The 17,191-nt window shown below is 44.1% G+C and overlaps 3 protein-coding genes across 8 annotated transcripts in view; 1 reads left to right on the plus strand and 2 right to left on the minus strand.

Moving 5' to 3' along the window:
- Positions 1 to 1,640, minus strand: part of proser1 (proline and serine rich 1) — a 10,523-nt gene extending 8,883 nt beyond the window's left edge. The window contains exons 1-3 of one of the 2 annotated variants that reach the window (XM_012827628.3): positions 825 to 1,640; positions 668 to 733; positions 515 to 583 (exon numbers count right to left, since the gene is read on the minus strand). In XM_012827628.3, coding sequence (XP_012683082.2) covers positions 515 to 583; positions 668 to 733; positions 825 to 869 — 180 coding nt within the window. In that variant the 5' untranslated portion in view covers positions 870 to 1,640. The remainder of the gene's footprint in view (positions 1 to 514; positions 584 to 667; positions 734 to 824) is intronic. The other variant, XM_031572210.2, reaches the window with a different exon arrangement.
- Positions 1,641 to 6,797: 5,157 nt separating this feature from the next.
- Positions 6,798 to 14,330, plus strand: LOC105900344 (thrombospondin type-1 domain-containing protein 1). Of its 3 annotated transcripts, none has more exons than XM_031572211.2 (6): positions 6,798 to 6,966; positions 7,358 to 7,578; positions 8,445 to 8,574; positions 8,935 to 9,924; positions 10,582 to 10,740; positions 11,029 to 14,330. In XM_031572211.2, exons 3-6 carry the CDS (start codon positions 8,511 to 8,513, stop codon positions 12,519 to 12,521), a joined length of 2,706 nt encoding a protein of 901 aa, XP_031428071.1. In that variant the 5' UTR covers positions 6,798 to 6,966; positions 7,358 to 7,578; positions 8,445 to 8,510; the 3' UTR covers positions 12,522 to 14,330. The 3 variants fall into 3 exon arrangements, with proteins under 3 accessions (XP_031428071.1, XP_031428072.1, XP_012683083.2); XM_031572212.2 differs by having other exon boundaries at positions 7,378 to 7,578; XM_012827629.3 differs by having other exon boundaries at positions 6,798 to 7,578.
- On the minus strand, positions 13,709 to 17,179 carry fgl1b (fibrinogen like 1B). 3 transcript variants are annotated; one of them, XM_042708526.1, is made up of 9 exons: positions 16,861 to 17,179; positions 16,610 to 16,708; positions 16,262 to 16,487; positions 15,991 to 16,150; positions 15,765 to 15,862; positions 15,535 to 15,623; positions 14,492 to 14,682; positions 14,107 to 14,277; positions 13,709 to 14,016 (listed from the first exon to the last, which is right to left on the minus strand). In XM_042708526.1, exons 1-9 carry the CDS (start codon positions 16,897 to 16,899, stop codon positions 14,004 to 14,006), a joined length of 1,086 nt encoding a protein of 361 aa, XP_042564460.1. In that variant the 5' UTR covers positions 16,900 to 17,179; the 3' UTR covers positions 13,709 to 14,003. The 3 variants fall into 3 exon arrangements, with proteins under 3 accessions (XP_042564460.1, XP_031428076.1, XP_042564461.1); XM_031572216.2 differs by having other exon boundaries at positions 13,709 to 14,061; XM_042708527.1 differs by lacking the exon at positions 16,610 to 16,708 and having other exon boundaries at positions 13,709 to 14,277.
- Between the last annotated feature and the right edge of the window lie 12 nt (positions 17,180 to 17,191).

The raw sequence follows: 17,191 nt of genomic DNA on the forward strand, positions 1-17,191 counted from the left end.
CTGACTTCAGAATGTATTTTTGCTCGCAGTGGGACTTGGCAGTGGGTGCTCAGCACGCGCTGAAGCCCCACTAGTGAGTATCGCAATATATCGCATCGTCAGATTCTTGCCCAATACACAGCCCTAACACACACACACACACAGTGATGTCAAACCTAGCTGATGTTTTATTCAGAATAGCACAGCTGTTTTATTCAGAATAGCGCAGATGTCAATAAGAAATAGCTGTGGGAGTATTATTATAGCGTTGGATTGTAAAACGATATTGTAAGTCTGATTTAACTTTTACTTAGCATATCTTACAGTTTCAGGACCACCACAAGGAGCCATGAAGTTCAGTCATTCTAGTAAACAAAAAAGCTAACTGGCAAAAAGGCCTTTCATCGATATAGACCGTATACACCAGGGTATTGATCTCAAGGCAATCAATAACAATATATGCTAAAACTATACGTCTTCCCACTCCCACATAACAACACTAGCGATGTAAAATACTGTTTATTGGGGCACTTACATGCTGCAAAGCTTTCACGGCTTTGATCTGTGGTTCTGCCCACGAGAAGTACTTCAGAATATCAATCACCTGCGAACACGACAAGTGTGAGATTTCACAAATTCTGTCTTTAAGCTGCTACAATGCATTTTCTAACTGACGTCAAACGCTTACCTGTTCACTGGAGAAGTAGCCATGCACCTGTTCTATTGCTTTTACTCTTTGATCTGTCAAAACACACTGAGTAGAGCAAAAAGGGTTATTGTTATTAGCTAGACTAACTGCCATTGTTGTTACAGCTACGTGCAGGTCAACTGTAATGAATCCTTACCTTTCTTATTTCGTCCAAGACGATGTCGAATGACTTTTTATCCATGTTGAATGTTCAAAGTTGCATAAATCACTGAAATATCTTTCAGAATCCCAATTTAAAGCATACAGATTGACAGCAAACTAGCCACCAAGCAACTTTCCAATTGGTAACGTATCAGCAATAACATTTGCTGATGCAAACGATAGGTAACTTAACCTAAAGTCATATCTAATGAGCCACTGTTTGGGGCAACAAGATAGTCTAAAAACAAACTATATGCCGTATCCAACTCCGCTGAAAATATTTCGAATAACCAAGTTATTTGGTTGTTATGTCCTGCTGGTAACGTTAATCTTGTATGCAGGAGGGACCACTAGTTAGCTAGGATAATTTACCAAGCTAAAACAATCCTAGCTTGCGAGCTAGCAATCGCTCCGACAATCTTGAGCCCTTAGAAATGAAAATAAACGAATAGTTTAGAGGATATGTTGCAACCGTCCTATAAAGTCGTCCCCTGCTGCTACCAACCAATAACCATTATAGTGTGTTGGAAATACGTTTGGTTTACTCACTATATTTATAAAGACCTACTGCTTACATGACTTCTTTTGTTAGCTAGCTAGCCAGCTCCATTGGTTTGGATTGGTGACACCAACGCTCATGCGGTAGGTTTTCGGTATCCAGTAGAGCAACTCCGGATATAGTCATAATATGTACCCCACTCTCTGCGTCTAGGGAATGAAAAACGATAAAAACGAACAAAGGGGTGAAAAGCTTGCAAAGTAAAAAAGGAACAACATGCACATACATATTACTTCATCGTAAGATAAAAAAAATAATGCAAAGCACTTCATATTTAAAATGTAACTTTTACTTTGATAGATTGTGGCACGCTATGCACGACGTCACATACGTCATATGGTCATGTCAAACAAATCAACTAATTCCATCGCACTCGAAGACCAACAGTGGATCTTGCATGGCATACTGCATTTCAGTAATAACCCTCTCCCTTTAGGATAGTGCCATTTCTTTAACTCTCAGTTTCAATCGTTACGGCTGTATTTTCCTTTAACCTTTGCAGGCATTGATGTCACCCAGTCTCACTCCCCTCTGCTGATCAACAGACCATAACAGTACACTCATGTGTGTAATTGTTATGTTATGGTTTAACGAAAGGTGGTCTGGGAAATTGTCCAGAAAGCGGGCGACCATACTCAGTTGATTGAACTAACTCAGATAAGCTGTTCTGTAACCAAAAACTCTGTTTCTCATCTCAGCGTCCATCAACTCAAAGTGTAACTCAAACTCAAGGGTTAGTCTCAGAGTTTGTTCAACCTGCTTTCTGGAATACCCCCCTGTTCTGTGCAGAAACAGGTGACGTGTAGTCCACTGTGTTGGAATGCTATTAGCAGTTCAACTGGACCCTGTAAAGCCATTGGAGGAATTTCAGGAGGTGAGCATCCAAGATTGCTTCTGTCGCTACACCCATCAGCTGACTCTGGAGAACCTCTGACCCCAGTCAAGTAAATCCATTCAGATGCTTTTCAGGCTGACCTGTGAAAGAGGCTCCTAGCAAAAGGTCGCTCTGCCGAACTGAGTGGATGAGATTGAACTGACGAGCTGATATGTTTGAACTTTTAGCTTGTGTGACCCCACAGCCAGCAAGGTGGGTTTGGAAGCATAGGTAGCTGTGTGGAAAGACCAGGCCAGGAAGAGGTCTGCTAAGGCTGCCATCAAAGTATCTGTGTGTTTCTGAGGGACCTAATCCTGTAATACAATTTAAAAAGGGGACATTTGGCAGAAGCAGCAGGGAGACCAGGCTCTTCACCAACAACACCAGCAAGACACCGCCAAAAGACAGACAATGCTTCTTTTGTTCCTTTTGGACATAATAACATAATACATATTATCACAACTATTTAGATATCACTAATCCTTAACATACACATAGTACCTGCTGCAGAATGTCTTACCAGCATGATGCAGAAAGAAGTCCTGCTGAACTCGAAATGTAGGTCCTTCAATACAATGACTATATCTCCCACTAGGTGGCACTGTCAGTTCTTTAGAGTTCCCTCTCTATGATAATCTGGATTGGTAAAATCTTAGCTCATTTGACTGTCACTCGGAAAAAAAAAAAAAAACATGCATGTATTCCTTTTTTGAATAGAAAAGTGTTTTGCATAGTGTTTTTACGGCCACAGCCTCCTCTCTGTCTATGACTCCACTTCCTCTTCCTCTGTGCTGGCTCATGTTTTCCCAGTGGCACGACATTCTTAGTGTGTAGGAAGCCGACTTATTGACCTCTTGTGTTCCTGCACGTACACAGACAAAACAACACAGTATTCTATATAATAGGCCCTCCGTTATAAACATGTAAACTCCATGAGCATGAACAGTAAGGAGAGAGAGAGAGGCTCTCTTATCTGTTCCTTCTCTATAGAGTGAGAGAAAATGTGTGTCTGTGAGGGAGAGCGAGAGAGAGAGGGAAATAGAGAGATAAAGGGAAGACAGAAAGAGAGAGAACAGGACAGGGAATGAGTGTAGGCATTTGACCACAGCATGAACCTCCCACAGGCCTATGAATCTTGTGTTGCTTATAAAAGATAATTCAATTGGCGGATACAGGACTGACCCCACGCCACAGTGAAATAAAATCAGTCGGCATATCATAGCATGAGCTTCCAGTGGTCTGCTTCATGCTGAGAGGCCAGACATTGTGGATTTAGTTATACCCACATTACGCCTATCTTCCTTCTTTCAAATGAGGTTGCTTATGGGCCATTGGTGAAAGACAGAAAGTCACTCTGTTATTCATGGAATCTCTCATTACCTCTAAGCCGTAACCCCTCATTAGTCTGATCCATTCATACGTAATTGTTTTTCCACTTAGGCATTACTGTGTTTGAGTTAAAGCCAAAAAAAAAAAAAAAAAGCCATGATAGGTATGAAAGGAAATTGAGGTAAAAAAATCTGTTCAGATGGCCAAAAGGCTGAGCAGTATATTGTTGAGTTTGTACAGATTTTTCTAACTAAAACGACATTGAAAAAATCTTTACCACTTATATAATAAGGTTATAATGCTAGTTTGATGTTTGAATTTTTTTGCTGGAGTTTGTACAAATTGCTGTACCTGTAACATACCTGTTAACTCAAAATGCTACCATGTGCCAAAGGATTCAATGGATCGCAATGCAGACGATCCTTGGCTCTCTTTACAAATATGCCTGGAGACCACCTTTCTTTTTTTGCATCTGCATGTGTGTCACACCACATTACTGAGAATGCCCTGAGCCCATTAAAGTGGGCAGTCTCTGCGTGTCTGGATGCTATCTATAAGCTGGTTGCTTGGCAAACTTTGGGGTGTAATCCGAGCAGACTTTGGCTACCTGCAGCAACACAGACACACTCTCTGAGGTGTACAGGTAATCCATCTAGTGTGACATAATTAGCAAAGTTTGTCTGTGAACAAGTGTGGATAAATATCACTGCATATTGGACAACTTTCAGACTGTATAGCTATTGGTCTCTTTTGACTTTTGACCGGCCTTGTTCTAGGCATAGCCTCTCACACAGAGACATACTGAGGCCTAAGACAATCAGGCCACTGGAACACATGCTGCAGGTACCCTTAGTTATTACACAGAGTATGAAATTAATGTAGGTTCTCATCCTTCCAGGTGCAGACTGGATTTAAGAGATTTAAGATTTTAAGATTGTGTGGCTATTGCCTGGGCGAAAGATTACGAGGTTCTCATTGATGTTGTGAAGGTGCTTCACAAACATTTAGACACATGTACACCTGAGGAGGTGTGGAGGTGCCAAGAGCCATGTATGTGTGAGTGTGTGTGTGTGTGTGTGTGTGTGATGTCCATTTTACCAGCCACTGAGCACCGAGAGAGACGCCTGTCAGCGGCGATAGCAGATGAACTGGCCAGCAGGCTCAGGAGCGCTGATCTCCGCTCAGTAGAATTAAGCGTGAGGGATGAATGGGGGATGAGAGAGGGAGGGCCATCTGGAGAGGACGGGAAGAAGGCCCCCACACAGGAAGCCTTCTGTAGGGAGCCAGAGAGAGGGGAGGTGACCCGTGTGCACTGATAACAACATGAGAGTTGGCACTGTGGGGAACCTGAATTTGAAGATGTTTGGCGTGTCAAATATTTTTCACCGCTTTCAAGTTTGTTTCAAGACTGTTTTTATTCGATTTAACATGGTATATGCATATGTATATGATATGTATATAATCCAGATATTGTCCTTGAATTGTGTGTGTCAACAGACTTGGCCAACAGAACTGATTCTGATTGTCAGCAGTGAAGTCAGCAACAAACCTTGATTAAGTGACCATCTTAAATCCTGTCTCTAGGTTCCATGCTAAAATCCTTAATGAGACCATAGTGATTCTCCAGTGTCTTCTGACATTATTGAATACACACAGCCATTGATATTGTAATGTGCAAGGGGTAGTGAACGTTCCGTGTGCATAATGAGAGACTGTGTTGTTCCCAATACACAGTGAGAATGTTAGAGAGAAGGTTAAAGTGTAGTTTGTGTATAAGTGTTCAAATTTGGAGGTATTGGTCATCACTTTTGTGTCTAATGTTAGTACGTGTAACTGTTTTAATTCTCATCTGTGTGTTATGTTGTAAATGCCTGTGTGTTAGACCCTGTGTAAGTTAGCATATATGTGTACCATCAGTGTTGTTGCTATGGCAAAGTTAGACCTCCCTCCTGCTTCTCCCGGTCTGAGTATTTCCTGCCTGATGTGCTACCCAATAAAAGACTTGTCCTTTACAAACCCTGCCCAGTTTAACAATATATTTCACTTACTTACTTCTACCACAGCCTACGTGTCGTTCTTAGCTGCAAGTCAAAAGACTTTGGGAAAAAGAAGATTAATCCTGGAACTCCCATTAAGGTCAGAGTCCCTCTGTTTTAGCTAAGCTGGATAGACACGAGACAGACAGGGAGAGAGGGCAGTCGTCACCAACTTCCTGCCACACTTCCTGTTGTTTTAGAGGCCGTGTCCGCCTGCCGTATCCTCTGGCCTTTTCCACCTTTTAAAAGAAAACAATGGGAGAGGCTCACGCTTTCAAAACATTTAACCCCTTGAGCCGTTTGGATTTACTCAAAAGTAGCTCCATAGATCGAGAGCACTTTCAAGAGATAGAGGCCATTTTAATCCTAATATTTTTTCTATTGGGGCATTAAGTCTTGCTAAGCACTTCACCCTGAGTGAACCAAGCCCCTCACATGGTGAAGGTATTGTTTGTGTCATTCAACTTCATTTTAATACTATTGTGACGGCAGTCCAAGAACAACCATACAGGATCATACATTTATGTATACATAATCATGCATTAATGTTGGCAGTTTCATACCAATGACAAAGTATTGTTCCATAGACCTCCCTTGTGATGCTGTTAATATTGCATTTAAAATTAGAAACAAATCTGTTGCTTTTTGGCAGGCTAGCTCAAGGTTGCACCAACAGTTTGTGTTCAAAATAGTGTCCATTTATGGTGGTTCTAGGAATTGATAACATAACCTGTTGCTGTTTTCTGAGGCCACTGTATGTGTATCCTTGTTATATATACATACAGACCTACATGTATACATTCACACAGTGGAACCTCTCCACGCGTTATATTTAGCACTTTGAAACACTGAAATTACTGCCGGATTTCACCTATAATCAAATATATTAATAGCCTGTCACATTAGAATGAGTTAACTCCAATATGAGGAGGCTGTGATGAAGAACAATTTCTGTTTAAAACCTAAACATAATGTTAAACATAACATTCTTCCATTCAAGTCCTGTCTTTATATGTGTAGACATTCTTACATTGACTGATCAGAATGAACACTTATGTCCTGCCATAAGTGCCACATTGTTTTTTTTTTATGTTACTATAGTTCATTTTTTTATCTTTTGAAAAAAGCAACTGTAGAGTTCTTTTTTTCTAAAGACTTTAATCTTCTGGGGCCTATATGAGCCACTCCCACGTTAAGATTTTTTTCGTTAAATCCTAATGTTAGCTCAAATAGAATTGTTTTGGTTCCTATTGTCTTGTTAGTGGACTGGTGTTTTCATGTGCACAAGTTCCATTCTAGACGCGTTTCCTGTTTTCCCTGTCTTTCATCCGGGAAACACGTGAGTATTTCTTTTTCCAAATATCATGATTAGATTTAGAATTCCGTCATATTTAGTGGTATGGAATGTATGGAATTAATTTAACAGTATGATGTTGTTTTTCCGTTTAAAGAGTTACCGTTTTAATAAATAAAAGGCCGACCCATACTGTTATCAATTATGAAGTTATTTGTCCACAAGTTCAACTGCATTTGAAAAGGCTATAGTTGTTATTTTTAACATGAGGAAATTTAAACTAATTGTCTGCTGTCTAAACCTTTCACTTTGGAATCGCCTGACAAAAGATAATGCTGCTTCAATGCCAATAAGCCTAATAGGCTATAATTTGTTAGGCTACTTTTCAGTCTTGACTTTGTGAGGCAAATGATTTAACCACATTTAATGGCAATAGCCTGAAATATCTGCCGGCAGAGGGAGCACGGAAGCGCGCTGTCGCTTTGACAGAGAACTACGTCTGAAGACCAAGACGAGACAGATTGCATGTCAATGTCTTGCGTGTGTTCATAATCCGTGTCTGGATTTCAATCGCCACTCAAAAATGCATTGAAGATATCACACGAAGTTACGCAGATATGTCTTGAACAGGGCAGATGACTTTGACTCCGAAAAAAGGTTAGTATGCAAATGTAGTTTTTGCTCTAGAGCACTAATATCGTATGTGTATAGGCTATACCACTGATACGATAACGGACCGTGAAGGGCTTCTGATTTGCGCTTGCTTTGGAATTATTTTAGCCTATGTCATGAAAGTGTAGTCCAGGTATTATTGCATTAAATACAAATATTTCATTAGTCTATTTCGTATGTGCATCTTCTCTACTGTCTGACAGCGAGTTAGTCTTACAAAGATGCTGACATTTTCCTTCCATTTAAAAATTAAATTAGAAAAATATAGTTTACATCTCGCCATTCTTCTTTCTTAGTTTGTTGAACCACTGTTCTCTAACTTTTAAAACTATTTGTCTTTTTTATTATCATTGCTGACAGACTGAAAATGGTAACAGATAAATAGTGCAGTGTTTTGGGATTCTTGTGAAAATATAACTCTCATAAATCTCAACTTCGCCAAAACTACAAATCTTTATTTACCCATCATTATCACATTTTGTCAAATTAATCAGTCAGTACCTGTCAGTACAGTACATATCCAGTTAACCTCACAGTCATTCAGTGTCTGTGTAATGGCAGTGACTTGATTATCAGAGTATAACTGGGGGCTTGGACACTAAGCAGTCTGATGGCAGTAGTGGTATGGCTTTGGCTTGCCGATGTGCAAACACTCCAATAATCACAAACCAGGTAACTAATATACCTTGCATACATCATTGCCTTTTGCAAATTAGAATTTCATCAACTATTTATGGAGCCAGATATGGTTCAGTGCAGTGCAGTCTCCACAACATGAGGCCACATCTTCGATAGTCTTGTTGCTTTGACCCAGAGCTGCCCCGTGATAGTTTGTCATGATTGTTTGACAGACAGGCCTGGAGGGCTGAACGGCAGGGGCATGTGGTGCTGAAGGGTCTTGCAGCACATGCATCGGCATGACACAGGGACCCACCAATGGTAGGATCCACCTACCATTTCTCCTTGTGCTCATGGGATATGGTGAGTAAACTCCATACGATTACTATTATAGTCGCTCGCTTCTATGGTCCCTACATGTTAGTTTATGGTGACTGCATTTACATGAAAGGGTAGTGCTGCTTTGTTTCTATGGCACAGCAGTAGCGTGAGGAAAAGAGAGGAGGCTGTAGGAGGGTGAGGCTCTCTTCCGTCTTGCATGTGTGCTTTTTTCTCAGGAAGTGACCTATACACTGCAGCATCTGTGATCACAATGCTGACCAGTAATAGCAGGGTGTGGGTTCTTTTCAAACTGAACAAGCCCAGGGTCAAAGAATCACTGAGAGAAAACAAAAAAAGTTTTCACAATAATCTGATGATGTGCTTTTTGATGTTGTTCTCTAGCAATGGCTGGACTCCAGTTGTGGCCCTCTGTCCACGTTGCCCTGAGCAACGCTAGCGTGTTTGTGGATTACAACACAGACTGCAATGGCACCAGCCACAACCTCACCATATCTCTGGTTGACACAGGAAGTAACGCCACCTTGTTGACCAGGTACATCCCCTACAACGAGTCGGAGGGGAGAATTGAGTTTGACTGCTCCTGTTTTCTGTATGCTGGGAGTTTCCGATTCCTCATGGAACGCACGAGTGAGCAGAGCCCCGCCAATGGCTCGGCCACCTGGTGGTGGAGTCCAGTACTGCAGGTCAGCTGGCCTACCTTTCACATTTCTGTGGAGCGAGCCAACAACCATACTTCCAGCTCCTTCCAAATCGGTGTGTCCACCAACGACCACTTCCACGCGTGTGTCGTCGACGGGGCATCAAGGCTACTCCTGGAAGTCACCTACTTGGAGTACAATCAAATCGGCAAGAACAGCATCAACAAGATCCGAGCTCAGACGGAGCACGACATCACGGCTCTGAAGCCTCAGCACGTGGAGCTGGGCTGCGCCTTCCCCTTCACTGAGCACGACTTCATCAGAGTGGCCCTGAAGTCTCCCCACACCCTGCAAGAGATCAAGACCTCCGTGCCGCTCTATCTGTCTCGCATCTTCCCCTACAAGCTGCTGGTGGACAGCACCCACAGGAGTGGCTGCAAGGGGACCCTGACGGTGCGCCTGGTCCCCCCGCCCTGTGCCTTCACCAGTGGGAAGGTGGTTTTGTACCGAGATGGGCCGAGGGTCCCCTCCAGGTCCTCCACCTCTGGCGCAGAGGAAGCGGAGCTTCCTGCTCAACTGGCCTACAAATGGCTGACACAGGGGGAGAATGAGACTGAGTTCAACTGTTCCGTCTTCGACCCTGGAAGGAATAAGTACTGCTTCCGATTCGTCCTCAACTTCAGTCGTTCGCCCAGCCCAGCACAGACCTGTACACTGGTGCAGAGGTCGGCAGGTTAGAGTTACATGCGACCTATACATTGTGATTACACAGAGACACGCATCTAAGACAATGGCACACCATTTCACCTCAGAAAGTTCATTGAGGACCAGAAATGTGTAGCGTTAGTGAGTGATGTCTGAGTCTGTTTAGATCACCAATGCATTATATTATGTTGATATCCCATAACAACAAAGTTAATGGTACACACACTTTAGCCCAAATTGGCATACAAAAACAACTGATAGTAACAGTTAAGCCTGGACTTCATAGATTCTTTGAGATATGGCAGAAATCAAATGTTTTCAATAACCCACTAGTGTTACCAGTCTGATAGTATTTGTCTGAATGCTGACCACCAAAGTTTAAACTACCAAAGTACTCCGTGGAACCCAGAGGTGTAACTGTTTTATGTAGCTCCACTGGTAGAGCAAGGTGCTAAAATCACCTTCATGGGTTTATTACGTACGAAACATACTGGTGAAAATATATGTCTACACTTCATTATGAGTCATTTTGGATAAAAGTGATTTCTCAATGAATAATTGTAAATAAAGAAAGAGTTAAACACCTTGTTTTGATTATCAGTGCATCCTAACATTCTTGTACTATTTTTCTGATCAGTCCATATTAATAACGGTCTTTCTTCTGATTTTTATCATTCTCACCCAGAGACGTGGGGTCCATGGCATCCCTGGAGTGGGTGCAGTGTGACCTGCGGGGAGGGCGTGCGAGAGCGCTCACGGAAGTGTCTGGTGCCCTCTAGTGGTGGGATCCAGTGCACAGGCTTGGTGAAGGAGCAGTCTCACTGCTCTCTGGAGGATTGTGTCGGTAAGTCCATCACCCAAAGGTATTCATATGTCATATATCGGAATGATGAGCTCTGTGCTTTACTATATACACATAAAATATACATGTATAGGAAATATATACTTACACGTATAATATAAACTATGATGGTCACATTTCATGTTGTCATGTCCATGTTTCAATAATTGTGTACGCTTTGATAATTAAAGCATGTTTTTGTCTTCATTTATATATATATACACATACATTATGAATGAAGTAGACTGTATAAAGGTATATATTTTGACTGTTTATTTTTATCTGTCATAGTTCCCGTTCCAGTGCCGTCTATGCTCCCCCCTCCTGAGTCTGGCTATCCGCTGCAGGGCAACCTGGTCGGTTTGGCAGGTATCTCTCTGTGCTTGGCAGTGATCGTCGCCACCATCCTCATCACCGTCTGGAGGAAGGTGTGCCGCGCGCCCAAATGCAGCTCCGTGCGTCGTGGCTCCGTGCACTCGCCCGGCGGCCGAAAGTACTCCGACGAGGCGTCCATCTGTGGCCACAGCCTCCAGCGGCCCAGCTTCTGCGACAGCATGCAGGCCGCTCAGACCCTCCAGAAGGGCCCACCCCTCGCTGCTGCGCTGTCCAGCCCAGCTGAGAGGGCTTTTCCAGGGCACCAGCAGAGTCTCTCCCTCCCTCTCCACCTCAGCGAGGACCCGGAGAGGAAGTCTCCGTCGGGGCAGAAAGTCGTGCCACCGATTTTCGGCTACCGTCTGGCCCAACTGCAGCTGAAGGAGATGAAGAAACAGGGCCTCAAGGAGACCACCAAGGTCTACCACGTCTCCCAGAGCCCCGTAGACGACACCATGCTGGAGGCTGTGGCGTCCACGCAGAGCGCTCTTACTGCCACGGCGCAGGACAGCGAAAGCCAGGATGAGTCTAACCTAAGCCGCTTCCGCATCAAGTCTCCGTTCCTGGACCGGCCCTGGACGCCCAAGGCCTCCACTACCCTCCCTGATAGGCTCGTCCACAAGGCTGACTTCGGACTGGGGTCCCCGGGCTTCAACGCACAGAAGAGGGAGCGGACGGCGGACTGGGTGGAGATGGTGGAGCGCAGCGGCATGGGCTTCTCCAAGAACCCCAACATCCGACGTAGCCTCAGCTTCCACGAGACCAAACTGCACCAGCAGGTCACCCCGGTGGCGACGGCGGCACGGTCCTTCCGGGAGCGGAGCATGACCCAGGTGACTCCGCGGCAGATCCCCGAGGGGAGCTGCAGGACACCACGGGGAGCGTGGGAGCAGCCACCCCCCATCCATGAGCGCGAGGCCTTGGCGCACGTCAAACCCAGAACTTCCGAAAGCACAACGGACAGCAGGAGGCGACCGTGGATAGAAGCATCTCCGTGTTCCATCGACCTCAAGCCAAAGGCAGGAGGGGTATCAAGAACCGCTTCAGCTGGAACTGACACCAGTGCCAGACCAGAGCCTGTTCCGGTCGAGAGGCACAGAGGAGATGTACCCAGCCAGCCGGCTCTCGGGCTGAACCGGGCCGAGCAGAACTGGAGCCGCAGGGGTCCGTCGCCGATCCACCGGACCATCTTGGCTCGGAAGCTGCGCGAGGCCAATGCCAATGCTAACGCTAACGTGTCAGCGGTGTGTCATCGCCAACGCAGCGCCACCTTCTCTGCGGCGGCGGCGCAGAAGGACCGCTGCCGAAGCCTCCCGCTGTCAGGCGACTACGGCAGTGTCAGCTCGCCCTACGGCCTCTCCGAAGCGGAGCAGCGCATGATCGACCTCCCGGGACACCTGGGGGAGGAGTAGGAGTAGGAGGGGGAGGAGGGGGAGGAGGGGGAGGGAGTGGAGGCACCGCCGGGAATGCACAGGTGCACCTGATGCTGGGTTGGCTGGGAGTGAGGTGACGCAGTGGATCCGCATCACGCACTGAGATCTGGGCCATACCAGACCAGACCATATGAACTGATCAGGGAATCAGATTGATTGATCAGATCAGATTGATCCATATTAGCTCAGGGTCAGATGCATTCCAGTTTGACCTACGACCTGGGCCTGTGACTCAAGGATCCTCCGTAGCGTAGCACACTCAAAGAGCCAAATCTGTACTATGTGTAGCAGTCGTCTTCTTCTACTATTAAATATTCTTTTTGATAAGCAGGTAAACTACAGAATGTTTATTATTCTGATTGATATTTCTGAGCATGCTTGCATAAATTCACTCTGATTGTTACTCACTTCCATAAATGAATGATTGTAAAAAAGTAGAAATGTCCTAAATGTAGTACTTACTGTAATATGAGGCCACTGTGAATTATTTCATGGTGTTCAGCACTTTATAGTGTCTCATCCAGACAGCGGGCCCTAATGTCATTGACGGGCAACTGGCAATGAGTACAGCAACGAGCAAAGTCCACAGCGTTTGAACTAAAGCTAATTTAATATCCTGGCTAAATCCTTTTGCTAATTTAATACCATGAGCAAGATCCTCAGTGCAAACATGGCCCACACGCCACGCGATGGGGGTCATTAGGTCATCCGCGACAGGCTCGGCTCGTTGTCCGTCAATGAAATTAGAGCTCAATAACTGAGATCTACTTTAAGTGCATTTGTAGCAACTCACTCGTGACCCTCAGGCCTTTCATCTGAAGGACACTGGAGATAACTTCATAGGGCCTTGGGACAAATAGAGTTGTTGGAAAAAAAACAAAAAAAAACAAGAATGTCTTAACCTCTATGCACATTGTTCCAAAAGCGGAGAGTGCTGGGTAGAAGACACTGCATTTATTTTATAATGTTTCATTTTTCAGTCTTATCTTTTTCTTTATCTGTTCTGTGAATGTGCACTGTGGTCTGTCAGTTTACTATGCACAAAGAGTCTGTTTTTTTATTCTTTTTATAGAAATATTATGATATCAAACAGTTGGATTGTATGTGTTTTTCATGCAAATAGCTTAAATGTAGAGATGAAAACACTACCAAGGCACCACTTTATGTCAAATTCAAATGCTGGTTTTATTATCATTGTACTGAAAGTAATGCAGGGTATTAATCACTGGTTTAATCTAGCCATGGAGAGTCCCAGTAACATGACATGCAAGAATAATCCCATCATTACCTTGGCATGTACTAAAGATAGCAATGTGTTAAAATAAACTACGCACTACGCGACAAATTCAAATCAACAGCTTTTGTAACTGTGGACGAACACAACTTTTGTGAAAAAAGTTTGGAGTTTTCCTGCGAGCGGTTCTTTCGGTGCTTAGACAAAGTGGGATCCTCCATGGTCTGCTAACCCTCAGACCCTGCTCCACTCCCCAAGCCGTCCATGGAGTGCTAACCCTCAGACCCTGCTCCACTCCCCAAGCCGTCCATGGAGTGCTAACCCTCAGACCCTGCTCCACTCCCCAAGCCGTCCATGGAGTGCTGTGGGCGGACCTTCATGGTGGTGTGTCTGAGGGAGTACCAGAGGCCTCGCCAGGTACCCCACACCACGCCGTTGTCATTCTTCGCCTTGTACTCTCCTCCTCTGTAAAACTTTCCGTTCAGATTGGCGGCGTGGCACCTGTGTCGGACGACAAATAAAGACAAATGAGAAAAGTCATAAAGTATTTCAAACATGACTTATGTATTCTTTTTTTGCTTTAGACATTGATTGAAAGTGACATTTGAGGCATAACAATGTTTTTTTCCCCAAAACTAATAAGCTAACTAGGATTAGCAAGCTTGCTAACTAATGTATTTTGGCGATACGTTTGATAAACTTCGTCATAGTTGACCTGTTGTACCACCAGCCGCCCATGTTCTCTTCAGCACAGTTGCCCTGGAGGTAGCGGTCGTTGTCCTGGTCTCTGGTGCTAAACTGCATGCCGCCAAGCGAGGCTGACCACTGCTCCACCATGTTGGTCCCGCCAGAGAGACCGTCCCCTGCCTGACCACTGCACGTTCCAACACTCAGCCTGTATTGGTCCTGCGGTGCTCAGAGAGAGGGATATCAATTCAGACAGCAGTTCACCCTGGAATGGCTCCGGGCCTGTATGTGTGTGTGAGTGTGTGAGTGTGTGAGGTTGTGTGTGTTGTGTGTGTGTGTGTGTGTGTTGTTGGTGTGTGTGGTGTGTGTGTGTGTGTGTGTGTGTGTGTGTGTGTGTGTGTGTGCTTTTAACTAACTGAGCAGACTGGCTTGTACTGATCCTGCACAGATAGATGAGATATAATTGCAAAAATATTTATATTGTATATGAAAAGAGACTGCAGTTGACGCAAGTCGTTTTGGCCCTTTTCAAACAAAGATCAAATCACAGATCAATCACAGATCAAAAAGATACAGATCTCAGACAGAGTGAACTAGTATGTAGAAGCAGGTGATGTGGAAATGGGCACATAGACGAAAAGGAAGAAAGTGATCAACCCAGACTGCAGTTAACATTCAAACGACTCCTAGACTGTCTATGTTCAACAATTTAAAGGTACAGTCCGTAATTCTGATCCTATACACTTTTTGTCAAATTCAGCAAATTGCTCCTCATGGTCCACTGGCTGTCCATTCGGTGTTTGCACTAAAAAGACAGATAGTGTTCGTTCAGTCCTTGCTCTGTAAATGGAAACATACATGGTGGCTCAGACCGTACACAAGGTCAGACAATCCCAGCCAATCAACACAGAGCTTAAGGAGCACAGGACGGAGTGGTGTAATTTGATTGACTGTTCAGCTCAAAATATCAACAACCTTTCCGTGAAACCAAAACCAAATCGCAGACTCTGCCTTTGAGCAATTCACAAAAAACAACTCATTCTGTACTGTGGGAAGGATGTTAAAGGTCACCTTTTCATCAGATATTTTAAAGTTGTCATAGATGGCATAGTTAGTCTCTCCCTTCCAGTCCATGAGATCAATCTTCAGCAGATACTCATCTAGAACACAGGGAGATAGACTGTATGGCTTTCATCAGCCTTGACATTTAACCAGAGGAATATGCCTCAAGGGCCAACATTTTATGAATGCAATGATTTAATGTATATAATTACAATGTAAATATTCATGTAATGCCTTACCTCCAGTGAGTAAAGAATGAATGTTTTCATTCCCCAGCCAAAACTCATCATTCCACTGCTCATAATTTCCAAACCCATCTCGGTAAGCAGCCCAGTCTCTTCAGAAAGTCAAAATGAAAATACAGAAAAATAACTGCATTTGTTCACATTTCCATCAATCATACATTCAAATACGAAAACAATTATGTTTATGGGAACTAGCTAAATGCTAATTATTTTGTGTTACCTGTTGAAGTCTACCTTTCCATTACGACGCTTCTGAAACACGGTCCATCCCCCACCATCCTCCATGTCACAGTACACCAAAAATGGCTCTGCGGTTACCTCTGGCTTGATTCGGTAGAAACCACTCGGTGGTCGCAGTCTGTCATGTAACTCAGAGCAATCTGTAAGGCATGATTTTACTACTAGTCAAGGCTTTTCCCCGGAGTTATCTTTTATATTCAACAAAGAGGATCCTCTTTACAATCATAGGGGCCTATTTTGCCAGTTCTGACCTTTATCATGCACAAGTAGATTCCCGGGACCAAGAGGTAGAAGTGGAGCGACTGTCTTGTATGCTGCTGTCTCATTTGGAGTGGACATCTGGTGTAGTTTGGAAGGTGGGAAATATCTGTACTCACGTAGGTTTTGGAGTTGCCAGTCCCCAAGCAACAGCTTGTGATTGAGCATCTGAATGCTCTGCTTGAGTTCTGACAACCCCTGCATACATTCTTGCTTCGCCTCAGGTGAAAATAAACAGACACAAACACAAATCCAAATTGAAATGTAACACCCTTAGAAACAGTCAGCATCCATGTTTAAGAAATGCCACAGAAAATGTGACAAACTGTGTAGCTACATACTGAGAGGGGAGGAAAGGCTCCACCTTGGCATTCGCACACCAAGCTGAGCAGCAGTAACAGAGATACAAGCAGTGGCATCAGAGATGTGTGTACACAGGCCTTTAAAAGTAAAGATGAATTCAAACATAGGGTGGGTTATCCTTGAAGTGAAATGGCCTAATGTTCATACTAGAGTTAGTTAAAGTTTTTGGTTTTGATGTGAAATTAGTTACTTTTTGCTGTTTTGAAGCTAAGGCAAAGGTTTAGCTTACCTTGATGAATCTTTGACTCGCCTTGTGCACTTTCCCCATCCAGAGACAGATGAAATAGCCTAAGGTTCTGACAGGGTTTTACTTGCATTATTTATAGAACCTGTTGGTTCCGCATGTTCTACATTAGATTTAGCAAAGAACGGGAAAGGTGTCGTAACTTTTCCCATTCCTGACATTCCACAGCTGGTAGGTTGAGTTTCTGAATCTTAGAAGCCAGGGACATCATGTTAACATCTTGACCCCCTCCTGACAGATAAAAGTTGCTTTTCGGCTGTGGGGGAGAGGGGCGTGGGGAGAGTGGGGTCCAAATATAATGCAAATGGTTTCAACA

Source organism: Clupea harengus, chromosome 8, assembly GCF_900700415.2.
Source record: "Clupea harengus chromosome 8, Ch_v2.0.2, whole genome shotgun sequence".
Lineage (NCBI taxonomy): Eukaryota > Metazoa > Chordata > Actinopteri > Clupeiformes > Clupeidae > Clupea > Clupea harengus.